Here is a 17,505-nt window from a genome sequence, read left to right as displayed (position 1 = left end):
AGTGATTGATAGTTATTTGTATGTTACTTCCCCCACCAACACCACACATAGTCTGGTCCTGATTTAACTTGTGTCCAATACAGTATTTGTAGGTTGTGTATAGTATAGTATACTATAGTATAGTATCGTATCTACCTTGCTGTGTTCGTGTTCTTCGTTGTGTGTATTGCGGGTGCCTATGTTATGCACATTCACACACACCCCTCGCATACACATCCAGGAAATATTATAGTAAGCACAATCCACTACATTGGTGTACTCTTACAGATTTCTATAAAATGTCATTCCCTTCATAAAAGATGAAGCAGGAGGGTGGCAAAGGTCATGGTGCCCCCAAGGCTATTTCTGGGAGGGGAAACAGGCAACAGGATCCATTCCAACCCAATCTGCTGTAAAGCTACTGTGATGGGACGATGAGCTGCTTGTGTGTAAAATCCTAGTCCCTCAGAGTTTGGTCAAGTTTGCAAACCTCTGTCTGTAACGGAGCCCCTTAAACATGGCTCCGTCAGTCGCTGGCAGATTCCGACAGTGGTTGCTTTCGGAATCGCTTCCAACATAAAAGCTCCTTAACGGAAACACGTCTTCTGGACTCTCTGCGTGACAGTTTCCGGCGAGGAGTGGGTGTCCCTACAGGAGGTCCTGAAACCTCCCCACTGTTTTCGCTGGAAGTGTCTCTGAGCCATCCCTCCAGCTCCCTTTCCCTCAGCTCAGCTCCTCTCCCCCTACTGGTTCCCTCTTCAGCTGCTGAGTCTCTCCCAACCTGTGTGAGCCCTTTCACTTCCCTTCCTTCCGATGGCAGTTCCCTGACATCCACCTCCCCTCCAGGGCCCCCTTCATCCCCTCTCGCCCCCTCCTCTACGGGCGGTGAGGAGGCAAAACCCCGGAATGAACTTCCTTCATCTTCCGATGTCCCGAACACTTCTCTCCACCTGTTGCGGTTCCTGGTCTCGAAGTACTCCTCCTCCTCAGAGTCCATCTCCCCTTCCCCTTCCGATTCCGAGAATCCTTCCAACTCCTCCTCCTCATCGGTGGTCCCAAAGTATTCCCTCCGGAACCTCTCCACAGGCTGAGGTTTCCTTGGGAACCTTTGATGGAACGTTTCTATCAATACCTCGTCATTGATATCTTCTGCCATTACCCAAGTGTTTTCTGACTCCGGTTCTCCTTCCCACGCTACCAAATACTCCACCTGATCCCCCTTCCATCTGGCGTCGAGGATTTCTGCCACATGGCTGCTGCATTCCCTTTCTTCTATGACCGGTCCCCGAGTGGCCATCCCTTCTCGTCCCCCCTCATACGGTGACAGTAACGACCTGTGAAATACTGGGTGCAGTTTCAAGTGGTTGGGTAACCGGAGCCTGAAAGCCACTGGGTTGACCTGTTGAATGACCTCAAAGGGACCCAATCTCCTGGGTCTTAATTTCTTACAACCTCCTTTGAACGGCAACCCTTGGGTTGACAGCCACACCCTATCTCCCACCCTTATGGTTTCACCTTCCCTTCGGTTCTTGTCTGCCTGCCTCTTGTATTCTTCCTTCGCCCTTTCTAAGTTGAGTTGGAGCTGACGATGGATTGCTTCCATTTCTTCTACAAAATGCTCGGCTGCCGGGACACCCCATCTCTCCCCTTCTCCCCCTGGGAAAGCCCTGGGATGACACCCATAATTAGCCAAGAAGGGGCTCATCCCTGTGGACACATTCTCGGCATTGTTGTAGGCAAATTCCGCCAGCGCCAACTTTTCTACCCAGTCATTCTCTCTGTCATTGACATAACACCTCAGGTATTGCTGGAGGACCCCGTTTGCTCTTTCCGCCTGCCCGTTGGTTTCAGGGTGCCGGGCAGTCGAAAAGTTGACCTCCACCTGCAGTAAGCTCATGAGCTTCCTCCAGAACCTGGAAGTAAATTGTTTTCCTCGGTCTGAGACCACCCTCAATGGCACCCCGTGCAACCTAAAAATGTGTTCTACAAATAACTTCGCTGTCTCTTCCGCCGTGACTGCATGCGAGCAGGCTACAAAGTGGCACATCTTTGTTAGTAGGTCTACCACCACCATGATGGCTGTTTTCCCCTTGGACTTCGGCAGATCAGTCATAAAATCTATCGACACTGCCTCCCAAGGTCGTTCTGGGGTTGGTAAGGGTTCTAATAGCCCCGCCGGTGCCCGCCTCTCCCCTTTGGCTCGCTGGCATTGCTCACACCCTCTTACATACTCCCGTACATCTTCCCTCACCTTAGGCCACCAAAATTCCCTGGTGACCAACCACATGGTTTTGTGTTGTCCAAAATGCCCCGCCGTGGGGCTGTCGTGCAACTGCTTGAGTACCCTCCCCCTTAAGTCTCCTTCAGGGATATACAGTGCCCCTTTGTAATACAAAGCTCCATTTCTTTCCTCGAAACCCCCTGGTTCCTCTCCCTCACCCCTAAGACCTCTGAGCTTATTCTGGGCGTATTCATCATTCTCTGTTTCCTCTACCAGTTCTCTTTGTCCCACCAATGCCGCCCCACACACCCAGCGGTCCTCTGGAATGACATGTCTCTCTTCGGGTGCTCCCTCCCCCTCCAAATATTCAGGTTTGCTTGAGAGAGCGTCCGCCCTAATGTTCTCTGGGCCTGGCACGTAACAAATCTCAAAGTTAAATTTGGAGAACTCCTGGGCCCATCTCACTTGCCGTTGGTTGAGCACTCGTGCCGTCCTCCAATACTCTAGGTTCTTGTGGTCAGTGCACACTTGCACCTTATGTTGTGCGCCAATTAGCAGGTGCCTCCATCTCCGGAACGCCTCATGAATGGCTAGTAGTTCTCGGTCATACACCGTGTAGTTCCTCTCGGATTTGTTCAGCTTTCGCGAAAAAAAGGCACACGGTCTCCACTCTGACTCCTCCTTCCCTGGCTGCAGAAGCACCGCCCCAATAGCTCTGTCTGATGCGTCAGTTTCCACTCTCATCGTTTTTTGTAAATCCACATGCAGGAGTTGTTGTTCCGAGGCGAAGGCCCTTTTTAGTTCCTCAAATGCTCGCTCCGCCTCCTCAGTCCAAACGAACTTCTTCTTACTGCTGAGACAGTCCGTAATGGGCGCCGTCAGGTGGGCAAAGTTTCGGATGAACTTACGATAGAAGTTCCCAAATCCTAGGAACCTCTGCACATCCTTCCTTGTTTTGGGTGTTTTCCATTCCAGCACCGCCTGGACCTTGCCGGGATCCATGGCCAATCCCTTGTCTGACAGGCGATACCCCAGGAATTCCACCTCCTTGGTATGAAACTGACACTTCTCCAGTTTCACCCACAGCTGGTTGGCTTGCAGCCTGCTCAACACTTCTCTGACGTCTCTCACATGCTGCTCCTCATTCTCAGAATACACCAACACGTCGTCTAAGAAGGCCACACAATTCTTGTAAAGCAAAGGCCCCAGGACGTGGTTCATAAACGATTGAAAGCACGCGGAGCCTCCTTGTAGGCCGAAGGGCATAACTAAATATTCAAATGCCCCCTTTTCAAGATGCCCAATCACGAAAGCCACTCGTGATTCCTCGTCAGGGAATTCATCAAACTGCAGATTGAGGGCATATTGCATCTCTGTCCGAAAGTCATGATAGTCTTTGGGCTCCCCCCCAAACTTCTGCACCAATCCTGGTACCTTTCTGACGAGCTGGGTGTCTTTCCCCTTTTTGTCTGCATCCTGAGCCCTCCTCTCCTCAAGCCTCGCCGTCTGCAGCGCTAGCTGGACCTCCAACACCCGGTACCTTTCTTCCAGGCTTGGACCCGCTCCAGCTCCTGCTTCTCCGGTTCCGGCTGGGTTGCTCATGATGCCTTCTCCTGCACAAGCTGCTCACGAAGACTGTCGGAATGCTGTGATGGGACGATGAGCTGCTTGTGTGTAAAATCCTAGTCCCTCAGAGTTTGGTCAAGTTTGCAAACCTCTGTCTGTAACGGAGCCCCTTAAACATGGCTCCGTCAGTCGCTGGCAGATTCCGACAGTGGTTGCTTTCGGAATCGCTTCCAACATAAAAGCTCCTTAACGGAAACACGTCTTCTGGACTCTCTGCGTGACAGTTTCCGGCGAGGAGTGGGTGTTCCTACAGGAGGTCCTGAAACCTCCCCACTGTTTTCGCTGGAAGTGTCTCTGAGCCATCCCTCCAGCTCCCTTTCCCTCAGCTCAGCTCCTCTCCCCCTACTGGTTCCCTCTTCAGCTGCTGAGTCTCTCCCAACCTGTGTGAGCCCTTTCACTTCCCTTCCTTCCGATGGCAGTTCCCTGACATCCACCTATCGCACACCCCTTATCTTTGTAAATTTGGAAGGCTTCACCTGCCCCCCAGAAGTGCCTAGTAGGCCTGCAACCATAATCTGTAGTTAATTTTCTCATTATAATCAATGTGGAGACATCCTAAACTTCAGAAGACTGCAGGACGACTCTGCCTCAGATATGAAGTGAAGTCCTGGGAATTCTGAAGTGAATCTGCCCACGGTGCATCTCCTCTAAATTATAGGGTCAGTTGCTATCTATAGCATGGTGTGGGCTCTGTACTATCACTCTGCATTGCTTCATTTTTCATGTAGGGGATCCAGTTTTTCCAGTTATGAACATGCTGGGCAGCATCCTCTTGGTGACGACACTGTGCTCCAGCCTTGTGGTCTCTGGCACCAGATGCATGCTTCCTCCATAGAAGGAACAAATTTTAAATCAGTGCCACAGCCTCTAAAAACTGATTAAGCCTAATGTCTAGTATGTTTAACATCGTTATAAAATCCCACTGGTTATAAAGTACGTTTCCTGCCAGAATACAGAACATTATATTAGACATGAAAGACCTGCTGAGCACAAGTCAGTGGAATTTAAAAATCGTTCTGCCATTGAACAGGGCAACACATATTGATATTTTCAATATTAATAGTATACTTCAAACCAAGTTCACTGATTGGTGGTTAGAATTTAAAATCTGTCACCAGCAAAGAGTGATTGCTGGCAAATATGCATTGCTGAAGATGGAAAATGGCAGAAAAATATCCACTGATTTACTGAGCTATATTTTTCAGCTACATAGTTTATTTTCATAAAGGCACCTTGAAGTCTGAAATGTTCTCATACAGGGAACAAGCTTCTAAATGTTGTTTACTTCTAAGATGAAGAATATCAAACAGCCTTCACTTAAAAATTAATTTTATTCAGAGTGAAAGTCATACCATGTAACCAGATTAGAAAAGGGAAGTGTGATAGTTTAATACCACAAAATTCAAAAGAACTACATACTTTGTTTTGAGATGTTACTGCAATGTATTCCTTTTATTTATCAGTGTCTCGGAGGAAGAATATTACAATGTAAGGTTTTAAGTAGCTTTTACTTGACAGCAGAGGACAGAATTTACATACAAACACAGGCAGAAAAACAATTCACACATAACTTTTCAGTCATACCAAAAAGCCCATCATATCCATTACTGGGATTTTTTTCAGCTAAAATGTTTTAAAAGGGGGCTAATTTTTTTGTTGCTGCTTTTGCTTTGATGTGACCTAGTAAAATAAAATACCTTGCAAAAATTCAGAACATTTGAGTGGTTTCCAAAAGTAAATACTTAAAAAAAAAAATGGATTTGAGGTAGAAAGGTGGTCATGGCTTTCCTTTTCTGCAAAACATTTTTCCTTCTCAAAATATCTATACCAAAATATATTTCTTTCTAGATGAAAAATCCACATATTAACCTGCTTTTCTGTATCTTACTTTTGGCAACACTCCCCCCCCCCACTAAAAAAAATAATACTTTTCATTTAGATAGCACTTTGAGTCACGAGTATGTAACATATATTACCTAATTTGAGCCTCATAATACCTCTGAGCATAGCTGTTAGTATTAACAGCACCGCTTAAGAGATGGGAGAAGCGAGTGGTTACAGTGATGTTTTATTAGGAGAAGTAAACACCATGCCAGGAGTATTACTGCTCCTACTATGGGATCATTATGGAGTCATTATTCTGTTATGCGTCCCCTTGCAGAAGGCAAGCAAATATTAGAGGCAGGATTCAACTGAGTCCCATCAGTGAAAGCCGCCCTGTGAAAGGCCTTCTGCTCCTCTCAAGAAATTTGCTTGCGGGGGATCAGCAGAACCCCCAGAACAGTGCATGGGGGTAGGAGTTGTGGGGATCGTTCCGTCTGGCAAACCAAAACACTTGCCCTCACTGAATGGTCACTTTTACGCAATGCTGAATTCCTCCCTGCTTTTCTCCATCCCAAAAAATCAGAGTTGAATTTCTCCAGCGCTATTTGGATGCTCCAGAGATGTTCACTGCACATCTTACCGAGCAAATGATTTTTATTTTTGGTAATGAAAGCAGATACCCACGCAAATCCGAAAATGCACCAGTGAAGGGAAATGCCCAGCTACTTACTTGAAGTATGGCTGAACTTCCCCAGAGTTTTCTCTGCCTTTAACATGATGTTAAGGGAGCCATTGAAAATGTGTACAAGTTGATACTGATTGAAGTTATCCAGGGCAGACAACCTTTCTGATATAAAGGCAGAACACTTTACCATTAAACTAGTCAGAGCTCCTTCATTTATTAACACTACCAAAAGGGAGAATAAAATAATTTCAAGTCGATCTGAGCCATTGCACTGGGTGATTTACACAATAGGACTTCACAAAATTTGGCACATTTAGACCATAATGTCCCGTCCCCCCCGTCCCCATAATAGAAACAGTGTATATTCAGAATGATTTTATTAAGTCAATATTCAGCTTAGCTCACATTTTAAAGTAAAAACAAAGCCTGGATGGAAAAGATCAGTCTGCATTCAGTTGGGAGAAAGAATCCATTAAAATGCCATTCTAGTGCCAACAGCTACTGCAGTTGAATGAGGTTAGCTGGGGCAAAATAGAGTCTCATGTGCTCATACACAGCCAGAAATGTTATTTGTCAAATACTAGGGGCTGTGAGGGTTATAGAAGCTGATATTTTGTCCATGTTTTGAAACTATTAGGCTAAGTATAAATAACCTGTGCAGAATGGTATGTGTTGGAAGAGAAGTTACTTGAAACAGTAAATGCAACAAGCCAAAAGGAATGTAAAAATGTAACTCTTTGCTCCAAACTCAGTATGCAGTTCACTTCAGCAATATCAAAAGAGAATGGATATAAACCCCCACCCCTTTTCCTGATGCTGCATATTATATAAATCAGTGACATTTGTGTAACCATTTTGAAATACTCCACGGTTTGTTAATTTACAGTTGCATAGAGAGGGAAAGAGGAGGGGAAAACACACATAATATTATATAAAACCACAACATCCTCATCTTTGGGTAGTTCAAGTGTTTTCCTATTTGAAGTAAGAACACACAGAGCTAACAGTATGTTACAAGGTCCCATGCAGCCGTATGATTATTGGCATCTGTAGAAAAGGAGTTGCATTTAATGTCAGGAAGAGTGGGCAGTCTTCAAAACAGAAAACTTCACATTGCCTGAAGTCAAAGAAGGAAAAGAGCAAGAAGAAATTATTATCTTACATACTGTTCTTAGGGAGCAACATCATTCAACATAAATATTTTGAATCAAGTTCTGAAAGAATGGCCATTTCTGCAACAGCAGAAGGTCTGGTGCACAGCTTGCAGAATTTGATGGGCCCAATGGAAACAACACCTAACCATGGTTTGTTTTCCTTACCTCTATATGCAATCCACTTTAGCAGTATCTAAAAGGGTGGGCTTACAAGCTCCTGCTTCTAGGCTTCACAAATATATCATGCCTCCCACAGACAAGACTTAACTTGGCAAGTTAAACCAGTTTCACTGTATGTTTGTGGCCTTTTCCAGATTTAACAAACCATTGGTATCAGTAAAGCCTGCAGTGGACAATGGTGATCAACCCTAGAGGGTCCTGTGAGCTCCTCATATTGCAAAACAACATGAAAGAGTTAAAACAAAATATTGTTTCTCTCTTGTTTATACTAAAAACACACAGAGACACAAACCATGATTGTGCAGTGAATTATGGCACACTTGCCATGGGATCCCAACAAAAAAACCACAACTTCCTGTAGTAAGCAAGTCCTGCCATGGTTGTAACAGTTAGAAGCATATTGCCATCAATCACCAGACTGAATTTTGCAAACAAGTAAATGTGCACATTTGTTTTAAACTGTATTCATAGTAAGGAATGAATTTTAAATGTGTGAGTTTACTTTTCTAAAACAATGAAACAAAAACTGCTGAAAAATGCACAGTTAATTACAAAGTCAAATGTAAGTTTATACTTCAGTTGTGGACACACAACTTTAAAAGTACTGAAAATACATCATACCTGTGGTCTGCCGGCAAGATTTGCTGTAAATAAGAAAACAAAACGATTAGCTGCAATGAAAAGTCAAGGACTAAGATGAAACTTTCACAAAAAATAGCCAGCTAAATAGCAATATATATTCTCCCCGCCCCTTTGATTCTGAGCATAACTACTATTTTATCATAACTTGTTTCTATTAAATCTGCTGGCACATACCTTTCTGGTTTTGCATAGTCCTGTTAAATTAAATTCAAACTGTTCTAAATTATGGGTGATCTCCAGTGTTAGCACTATTCGGAGTTGTGCAGTCCAGCCACTTCTGCTAAGAACAGCCTAGCCCTAGCATACTTGGCACCAAAAAGGAGCCTCAGGTTTCTTAGGCAGTTCAGCCACACCACTTGCTCCCCTTTCTTTGTTTGGGGTTGTGATAGAGGGAGATGCTCCATATACAGAGTGGTTTTTCTTTTCTTTTCAGGGTGTCATGCGTGTAGCCTCTGTGAAAAAAGATGGGGAAGTGCTATATGTATGAATGGTGTTTTGTGTCCTGTTGTATGATACTATACATGCATACTGTGAGTAAGGGGTGTGGTGGGTGGGTGGGTGGGTGGTCCATTGTAAAAAGGAGATTTGCAGTTCAGGAAGGTGTGTTTATGCTTATTCTGTATGTAGAAAGTTATCCATTTTACAGAAGAGAAACACTCTGCCTTTATGTTCCCTGTCTGCAAAATGGACAGCTCATTTTTGTATACCAGCTTTCTGGGCAATAATCTGTCTGGGAACGTGACTTGCTTGAATTATTTGACCTGTGTGTGGTTTATTTTCTGCCTTCTCGTTGTGGCACAGTTAGGGTGGATTGTGCTGTGATCTAGGGGGACCTAACAGCATGGAAAGAAGTAATACACAGATATTAGTCATGTGAGGGGTATAAGTGGAAAGTTTGAATTTGCCCAGGATAACAAAATATCTTGAGCAGGCCCTGGAAAAAATCATTAGTTTTTGAAGGTTTTTACACTTTATAATTCATACAAGAGAAAATAGTCAAATGCATACCATCTGCTGAACATAATGGGCCTTTGCCTCAGTGCTGTGGACCAGTTAACATCATACAGCACAACACATTTCCAGCCCATTATATTTTTGATTGTAAGATTCAACTACATAAGGTCTTCCCTGAGGGACTCTGCTTCCATTAAGATTTTTTTGTGTGTGTTTTTTGGAAGCCACAGTTATCACAAGCTTTCTCCCAGGAACTGCAAGTCATTAATTTGAGAAACAGAAATTATATATTAAAAATAGCTGTCTGTTGTTAACTCTAATGTTTATCAGAAGGGAGGATCTGTCCTTAAGTCACCCTGCAAGAGTTTCTCATGGCACGTGGCACATATGCTGCAGTAGGAGAAACAGTATGCTGTTAAGCCAATTAGCAATACAATCAAGGTTTTTCTTCTTCGGCAGTATTTCAGAACGGAATTGCAATGCAGGGGGTTTAACAACCTCTCTCCACCAGCTGCCCTTGTCAGTGCTCAGTGGAGCCTTTGTCAATATTCCCTGCCTATCCTCATTCAAACAGTTACCCCTTGCTTGAGTAATCCACAGACTGAATTCCTAATAGGCTCACACTTTTGTGCCTGACCCAGTAGACTGGGGGGATATGTGCATTACAAACATTTACACAGTACATGGTTCCCACAAGAATCCTGGTTTGATTAGGGTACTTAGAAATAGAGATTCTGAGCCCCAGAGAACCAGTTCCCAGAGTCCCCCTGTAGCAAGAAGAACTCTTTAACCATTTTAGACCAGCCTAGCTATATATTTTTACTTTGCTGTTGGATAACATCCATATGTATTTATGACTATTTACAACCCTAGGTTATTTGTTTAATTTTGAAAAAGAGAATAGCAAACAATAAGAAACCAGGAAGTGTTGTCTGCAACTACTGAGCATGCATAGTCTTGATTTTTCGGGTTGTGTGTGTCAGGGATGAGGTGCCCCTTTAGGGTTTTTGCTGTATTTCTGCAAACTATGGGGTTCCTCTAAGCATCCAACATGTCTCTTATTAGAAACTGCTTCTGCCCACCCTATTTAGAGTCAGTCTAGGCTGGGAAAAGACAGATGCATTGGGCAACTGGACATTTTTGGAAATTGCCTCAAGGGCTGGTGGTGACATGTCCGTAATATGAGACAGAAATAGCTGCCAACACCACCTGTCGTTCTTCCCTTCCCAGTGCCCTAAATGAGGGACAGAAACCCATGCAGAGGGAGGCTGAAGCATCATCTTTGGGGAAATAGTTGGTATGGGTGCAGATGTCAGATAGCTCAGTCAGTAGAGCATGAGACTCTCAGGGTCATGGGTTTGAGCCCCACATTGGGGAAAAGTTTCCTGCATTTCAGGGGATTGTACTAGATGACATTTATGGTCCTTTCCAACTCTACAATTTTATGAAGACATATATGGTCTGTTCTCACACACAAATTCTGAGACTACAAAGTCCAAATTCTCTGCCATCTGCGTCCAGGTGTTCCTTGTTGTCTATATCAAAACACACTTTTGTTTTCAATCAATCTATCTTGGGAACATCTCTTGAGAATCTGGATAAAGGGCAAGCATGCGAGCCTTTCCTAACTAGTTTGCTCTAAGGACCATCACAAAGAAAGCACAATAACATTGCATGAATTTGACCCCTTACCACAGTGGATAAAAGAGTTGTTTAATTGTTCACAATCAGCACATCCGCCTAATGACGTCAAATGGCTGTGCTTGTTTAGAAATAGATTCTCAAGTTCTGAATTAAGCGTAGAGGTCTGGGCAATTATCTTGAACTAACCCCAGACTCTAGAGATCAGTTCAAACTAGCTGGATTTTAATTTGCTTTCTATTTATGTGTGAAGTGTATCTTCCCAGACGTAGTTTTTCAAAAAAGGAGGAAACTGTGCATGAGAGATAAAGGGAATATTTAATAGAGTTCAGTGGTGTCTGGACAACACAATATAATTTGATTTTATCTGAGTATTTTGCATAGGATTATGCACCATATAAGCCTTAGTTTTCATAGAACTCCACTGCGTTTACTTTTATGGTCATTTCAAAGGAAGCAATACAAAGTTGTTACTAAACTACAGAGCTGAATTTAGCTTCCAGTCCTAACAGGCAATCAAGATTGAAAATGATCATAACAAAAGTTAGCCACAATAATCTCTCTAGTAAGGAAAAAGTTGCACTATACTCTGTGAAGGACCAGAATAAATACAAGCAAAACTGCATGGGTATTATCTCTGATTTTCCAGTGAAAGGAGGCCTATAAATAAAGAGCATTATTATCTGTCTTTGTAGAGAGAGAATGAAAAATTAATAGGAAATGTAATCTCTCATTCCTAATAAGATATTTCTATGCTTCCATTTCTATGAAGTCTGGGACTGGTATATATAGCCCCATGGTCTCACAGCTTATGAGACCATAATGTGCATGATGGAACTACTCCATTGCTACTTGTCCATGTGGTTAAGTGTGTGTGGTGCTAAGAGTCAGACATAGCACCACTGTCACCCATCAGAAATATAGTCCAAATTAAAGTCACTCCCCAGCTTTGGGTTCATATGTTAATTAAAGCTCTGCACGGCTGCAGCAGCAAGGCAAGGATATCTCCCTCCTCTTCTGTTGGAGAGAAATTGTGGAAACTGGCATCATAATTTATGTCATTTCTGCAATGGAGGGAGAAGCATGCGATTCCTCCACCACATGAGGGCTCAACATAGTGTATGAATCAGGGCAATGGATTATTCTGAATGCACTTAGCTACACAGGCAGCAATGACTGATCCAAGTGGATACTGCATATTTATCAAGACACCTTGTTTTCTTACAGCATCCTGCTATGGACATACTTTGTACCAGAGGACAGTCCTGGCCCAGTTCATAATCTCCCAGATGCCTTGGACACTCATCTCCTAGGTTAGTATTCCCCTCATCATGGGCTCATAGTTTTTGACAAGGTTTTTTATTGTCAATTACTACTTTTATTTTATTTTCATTTATTATTACATTTATATATCACCCTTCAAGGTGGTGTTATGTGGTTCTTGGCCTCCTCATTTCATCCTCACAACAACCCTGTGAAGTAGGTCAGACTGAGAGATAGTGACTGGCCCAGAGTCACTCAGTAAGCTTCATGGGGATTTGAACTGTGCTCTCCCAGGTCGTAGTCTGACACTCTAACTACTACTGGCTCTGTTCTGACTTGTTTACATCTGGTTTTTGTCAGCAGAAGGATATGGCAGTGCTGCCTGTTGCATTGTGTCACCCCATTTTATCACTTCTTATTGGCTGTTCAAACAGCTACTTTGCTGGAAAGGTAATGAAAGTAAGGATTCTTTTGGAAGCAATAGGGTTTGAAGTTTAAACAGCGAAACGGGTCACCATGTAATTATTTCTGAAGCATACTGCTAACTGTTCAAGTCTATGCTCACTTTAGATCCTGTTTAATCCATTTGCTGAGCAGCCCTATAGAGTGTTACAAAGGCTTTGAATCTCTGTAAATGACTGCATCATTGCTCAGCTTCAACCTCCCTTTCCTTGGCTCAATATACTTAACACTTACTGCGGCAAGCTGGAAATGTGCTGTTGATTTGTTCCATGACTTCTGTTAGGTCTGTGCTAGTGTCATGAGGTGGGACTAACAAGTCGTCTACACCTAATGAAAACAAAAGGTGCAATCAGTTTAGTAATAGAGAAGCAGCATTTAAGAGCCCGAAAGCCATTTCCACCCGTCCTTCCCACCTTAATGTATTTAGAGAAAGAAGAAGAAATCCCCTGTTTGAAATCTCTCTCATTTGATATGCAAGAATTGCTCATTGATAATGGCCAGGCAAGAGAGGCATAGATACCAAATTATACATTTATAGCTGAACTCATTTCTGCATTATAAAGCTTAGCCACTGTGCTTGAGATAAACTAGGTTGAATTGCGCAGAAGCAACTAGATGTAAAAAATTGCTATTAAGGTTTATATTATTAAGCACTAAAAGGGTGCTCGATGGCAGTATATTCCAAAGTCATTTAGGCAGCCTCAGTGCCCAAAAGGTCACTAAGTATTGCTATGTGGAAGGTAGGAGAGGGCCTCTCTGTCAGGAGTGCATGCAGGAGCCAGGCCCTGTGACTGGTAGGGCCTCGCAGGACTGGGGCCTTCCTGAGTTTGGCCTGAAAGGGCAAGGCGTGGCCGCACAGGTGAGGCTTGACAGAAGACTCGTAGCACCTGGTGGCAAGGGCCGGGAGGGGTATATAAGACCAGAATTTCCCTCTGGCTCTTTGCCACAGCAACACGCTACCCACCTAGCTGTGCTTTGGCTTCCTGACTCCTGGTTTCCTGACTTGGACTCTTGGCTTCCTGACCCCTGGACTGCTGATTCCTGCTTCCCGACCTCTACCCTGGTCCCAACATACCAAGCCAGGACTCTGGCTGCCTGTGACACGGCCTGTGACACACTCCCAGTGCAGCCTTTCCATGGTTGAGGGAGGGGAGTAGAGGGCAGGATGAGCTCCTCTTGCACACTAATGCCTCTTCCCAAACTGGTGTGGACAAATATCTGAGGATATGTATTTTTCTCATGCCAATAAGGAATATTGCTGGCAGCAGAGTGCTAGGATCTAGTTCATTAATATTGTTCCAAACCCTGTTCTCCTTTTTATCTAATGTTTGCTTCCCCTGCCAAAGAGGTTTCAATTTTTCTGCCGCCTCTTCAAGGGTCTTGAGAATTTCTTGGGAATTTTTGTGGATTTTGAGCCAGCCTTATTTTTGCAAGATGGGTGGCTAAGGGTGGTGGGGGTTTTTCTTTCAAGTAAGCATTTATCCAGCACTCTGGATCATTTCCCTGGCAGCAAACACTTCTTGTTCTGAAAAAGCCCCATGGGAAATTACCTCATGTTGTCTTCACTTCGCTTTAAGTGAAACATGGGAAGCTAGGGAGGTTGCAGGCGATTTGTAGAATGAGAAGAAAGGACACTCATAACCACCCCTTAGCTGCCTCAGAAACAAGGTAACTGCATCAAAAACCCTGCACACAATTTATGAGAATTTCAACAACATTTCCTTTCATCTTGATAATTTTCAAATTTTATTGTTCGCATTAATTGATGGAGAATGGCCAGGAAAAAAACAACAGGTGAAAGTTTTGGTAGAATGCTACAGATAACTGGGCCTAGGAACTTGCCTTTCTGAAGAGAATGGTGTCTGCACCTTATTCTTCTAAGTCTAGTACAAGCCCCCATATTGGCTTCTGGGCTGAAAAGAAGGAGCCCATTTTCTCCCTCAATTTGGCCTCTTCAGTGGCTCAGAGTTGCAAGTTAATTTCCCTTGATCCCAAAACCAGGATGGAGAGGCACTGGTGGAGGAAGAAGGGGGCAGCTCAATCCCGGTGGGGTTCCATCGCGGCTGCCCCCCGCAGGTGGCGTGCCTCGCCCCCAGAACACGCGTCCCGCCCCTTTGGGCAATGCACCCAGCCCCAGGGATGCGCACCAGCCATGCCCCACCTGCTGTCCATCCCCAGTGCCGAAGCATGAAGCTCCGCCACTGTGAAGAGAGGAACCAGAATTAAACTATATTACCTCAAAGGTAACATATACTTTTAAAATACCAATATTGTGTATAGAATAGAAAGATCAAAGAAAGAATGAAATACCTAAATGTATTTTGTAGTGGTTCCCACTACAACAGAACCAAACTTTTCCAGTAATAATGTACAACATTGTTTTACTTTGACAAGCATCTGGGCTGAGTTTTATTATTAAGCGATTTGGCTGTTGCTGAAAATTGAGCAACAATGTATTGGCCATGTTTGCATGTAATAAGCTGTTAACAGTTGTGTGCTGGTGCATGCAGCCTGATCACTCCTTTCATTCTCTTTCTGTGTAAGTGATTAAACAACATCAGAAAGGGGACATGCTTTGTGCTTTGTTCCTCCCAACAAGCCATTTCTAAATAACAACAAACTTTGGTTGAAGGCCTGCTGGTACAGAGGGAGGAGTGATCAGGCCCCTTGTACCAGTATGTGCACAGTACGGTTTATTAAGCCAAGGCTCTTGGCTTATTGTTACATACAAATGTGGCCACTTTATTGCTGGTTTTAGATCATTTCACCTACTTGTTTTATGAGGTGCATTTTATTGTTTTGTATTAAACTTTGTTAAGCTGTCCTGAGGGGCTCTATGCAGCCATGTGGCAGGCTAACACTGATAAATGAATAATTAAATTTCCATACACTGGTTCATTTAAAGTGTTATGAATCTTTCACCTAAAAGTTCTGCTGCCTTGATACAAGCAGGAAAGATGATGAAAGACTACATATATTAATTACGTCCTTCAGAACAAATCCAATACCTGCTTTAGAGAAGTGCTAAATTTCCATAATAAGCAGTTTTTTTAATATTTATTAATAGGGAATTTATATTCCAATTTTCCAATTCTAGAAGGAAGTAGTCAAGGCAGCTAAGGAAGTCTGTGTGCATGCTCTCTCTGTTAATGCTTTAGTTCTGGATAAATATGTACGTAAAACTATTATAGTGGACAGAGTTGAAATCGTATAAGCAAAGAGCTAGAAAAACATACTTCAACCCTCATGTCTTGCATTTTGCAAGGCGTCAGCTCTTTGATTTAATACTATAAAGTATCTGGAAACCAAATCATGACAAATAGATCTCTGCCACTGCAGTGACCAGGCGACTTACCTGTCTGATTAAACTGTGAAGTGGCCTCCTCATCAGGTGAATAGCTGAGGCCCGAATGCTGAGGTGAAGTGCAGGAAGAGCCTCCATTAACTCTGGAGTCTGTTTCAGGCTAAATTAGATTTTAAAATAATTTGAGTCTAGAAGCCCACTTCAGAATAGCAAAGCATACTTTATATCATATGATATAATCTATTGGTAAGGTTTTGATATCCAGGCTGGAGATGATGCTGATACAAATTTAATAAGATTAAATGAATAAAAGCATGGGTTACAGAGTTTGGTAAGGAATCTGTGGAACTAAAGTATTGCTTTGATTTGCTTTAGAATCGCCACACAGATTACTTAAATAGGTCTTTGGTGTATCTGGAAGAAACTAAAGAAGCCTGAATAAATGGGCTGAATTATTTCATTATTTCCCCTTCTTTTTAATTAACATGTCTTTTGTCAAGGTGCCACATGCCAGCTCTGCTTCACCTCCGAGTGTGACATTGTAATCAATCTTTCGGACAAAAATGACAGCATTTCACAAGGAGCACCAATCCTTTGGGCTTACTAAAATAAAAATAGCCAGCACACCTCCCAATGGCAACCTGCAAGTTCCAGTGTAAAGACGTGCAGCATTTTCTTCTTAACGACACACTCCAGTGTTCTACGCTACTACACTGTATTCACCGGGCTCAATAAGTTTTCCTTCCCACAAGCTTTGAGATAATGCATCCACCTTGACAGGTTATTACTCTAATCAACACGATTCAGCCAACATATCACTATAATAAAGCCGACTTTAAAGAAGAGTGAGCGGCTAGTGGGCAAATGATATATTGGAAGAACAAACAAACAACAGCTCACGCCACAAGGTAACAAACTAGCTGTCAACGCATAGCCCATTTTCAAACTAATAACAACATTATATAATCATATTTCTGTCTTTTAAGAAGAAATCTCTGAAGCTGTCAAATTAAGAGAAATATAATTGAGCTAGATTTTAAATTCATTCTCTCTCTCTACACACACACACACACAAACACTGAAAATTTCCAGAACTTCTCAAACAAGCTTAAGGAAAAGTGGAATGAAAGCTTGGTTGAGTGTATAAGCTAAATAATTTGAATACTCTGTTGTGAAAACCATCAAAACAAGTGACACTATTTTTAAGAATGATTTTAGAAGGTTTGTAATTTCCAGGTGCCTCTATAACTATGCAACACTGGCTTTTAAGTACAGTCATTTCAGCATTAAAAACCTTAAAATATTCCCTTCAAATGTGTATTTCCATTTTCCTGGCTGTGGCTATGGGAATAGCATTTGGAAACATTTGTAGCTAGGCATTTGTGAACAACATGGCTTTAATTTCAGCATATGTCTTATAAAAACTTGAAAAGGGGCATTTTGAAGCTGTAGACAGACACTTAGCCTTGTATGACACAGCATGCCTGAAATTTACATGAAAGTGTAATGGAATGAATTGAATTCAGAAGGAATCTAGTTTGGAAGGACACAGTGTCCCTAAATAACCTTT

At 42.9% G+C, this 17,505-nt stretch overlaps 1 protein-coding gene and 1 long non-coding RNA gene across 4 annotated transcripts in view; one reads left to right on the top strand and one right to left on the bottom strand.

The window, feature by feature from the left end:
- LOC308473252 overlaps positions 1–17,505 on the top strand; it is a 67,223-nt gene that overhangs the window by 26,625 nt on the left and 23,093 nt on the right. The window contains exon 2 of the long non-coding RNA XR_013983993.1: positions 12,134–12,219. This is a non-coding gene — a long non-coding RNA (uncharacterized lncRNA). The remainder of the gene's footprint in view (positions 1–12,133; positions 12,220–17,505) is intronic.
- Positions 5,139–17,505, bottom strand: part of UTRN (utrophin) — a gene marked incomplete at its 3' end in the record, with an annotated part of 327,288 nt that continues 314,921 nt past the window's right edge. For all 3 annotated transcript variants that reach the window (XM_080998525.1, XM_080998524.1, XM_080998527.1), the window contains 4 exons: positions 15,987–16,095; positions 12,866–12,958; positions 8,291–8,313; positions 5,139–7,452 (listed from right to left, as the gene is read on the bottom strand). In XM_080998525.1, the coding sequence (XP_080854651.1) occupies positions 7,444–7,452; positions 8,291–8,313; positions 12,866–12,958; positions 15,987–16,095 (234 nt within the window). The remainder of the gene's footprint in view (positions 7,453–8,290; positions 8,314–12,865; positions 12,959–15,986; positions 16,096–17,505) is intronic.

The sequence above is a fragment of the Podarcis pityusensis genome (assembly GCF_964106645.2).
Source record: "Podarcis pityusensis genome assembly, chromosome: 3".
Classification (NCBI taxonomy): domain Eukaryota; kingdom Metazoa; phylum Chordata; class Lepidosauria; order Squamata; family Lacertidae; genus Podarcis; species Podarcis pityusensis.
The sequence above is the reverse complement of the archived record's forward strand: the minus strand, read 5'-3'. Positions and strand labels throughout refer to the sequence as shown.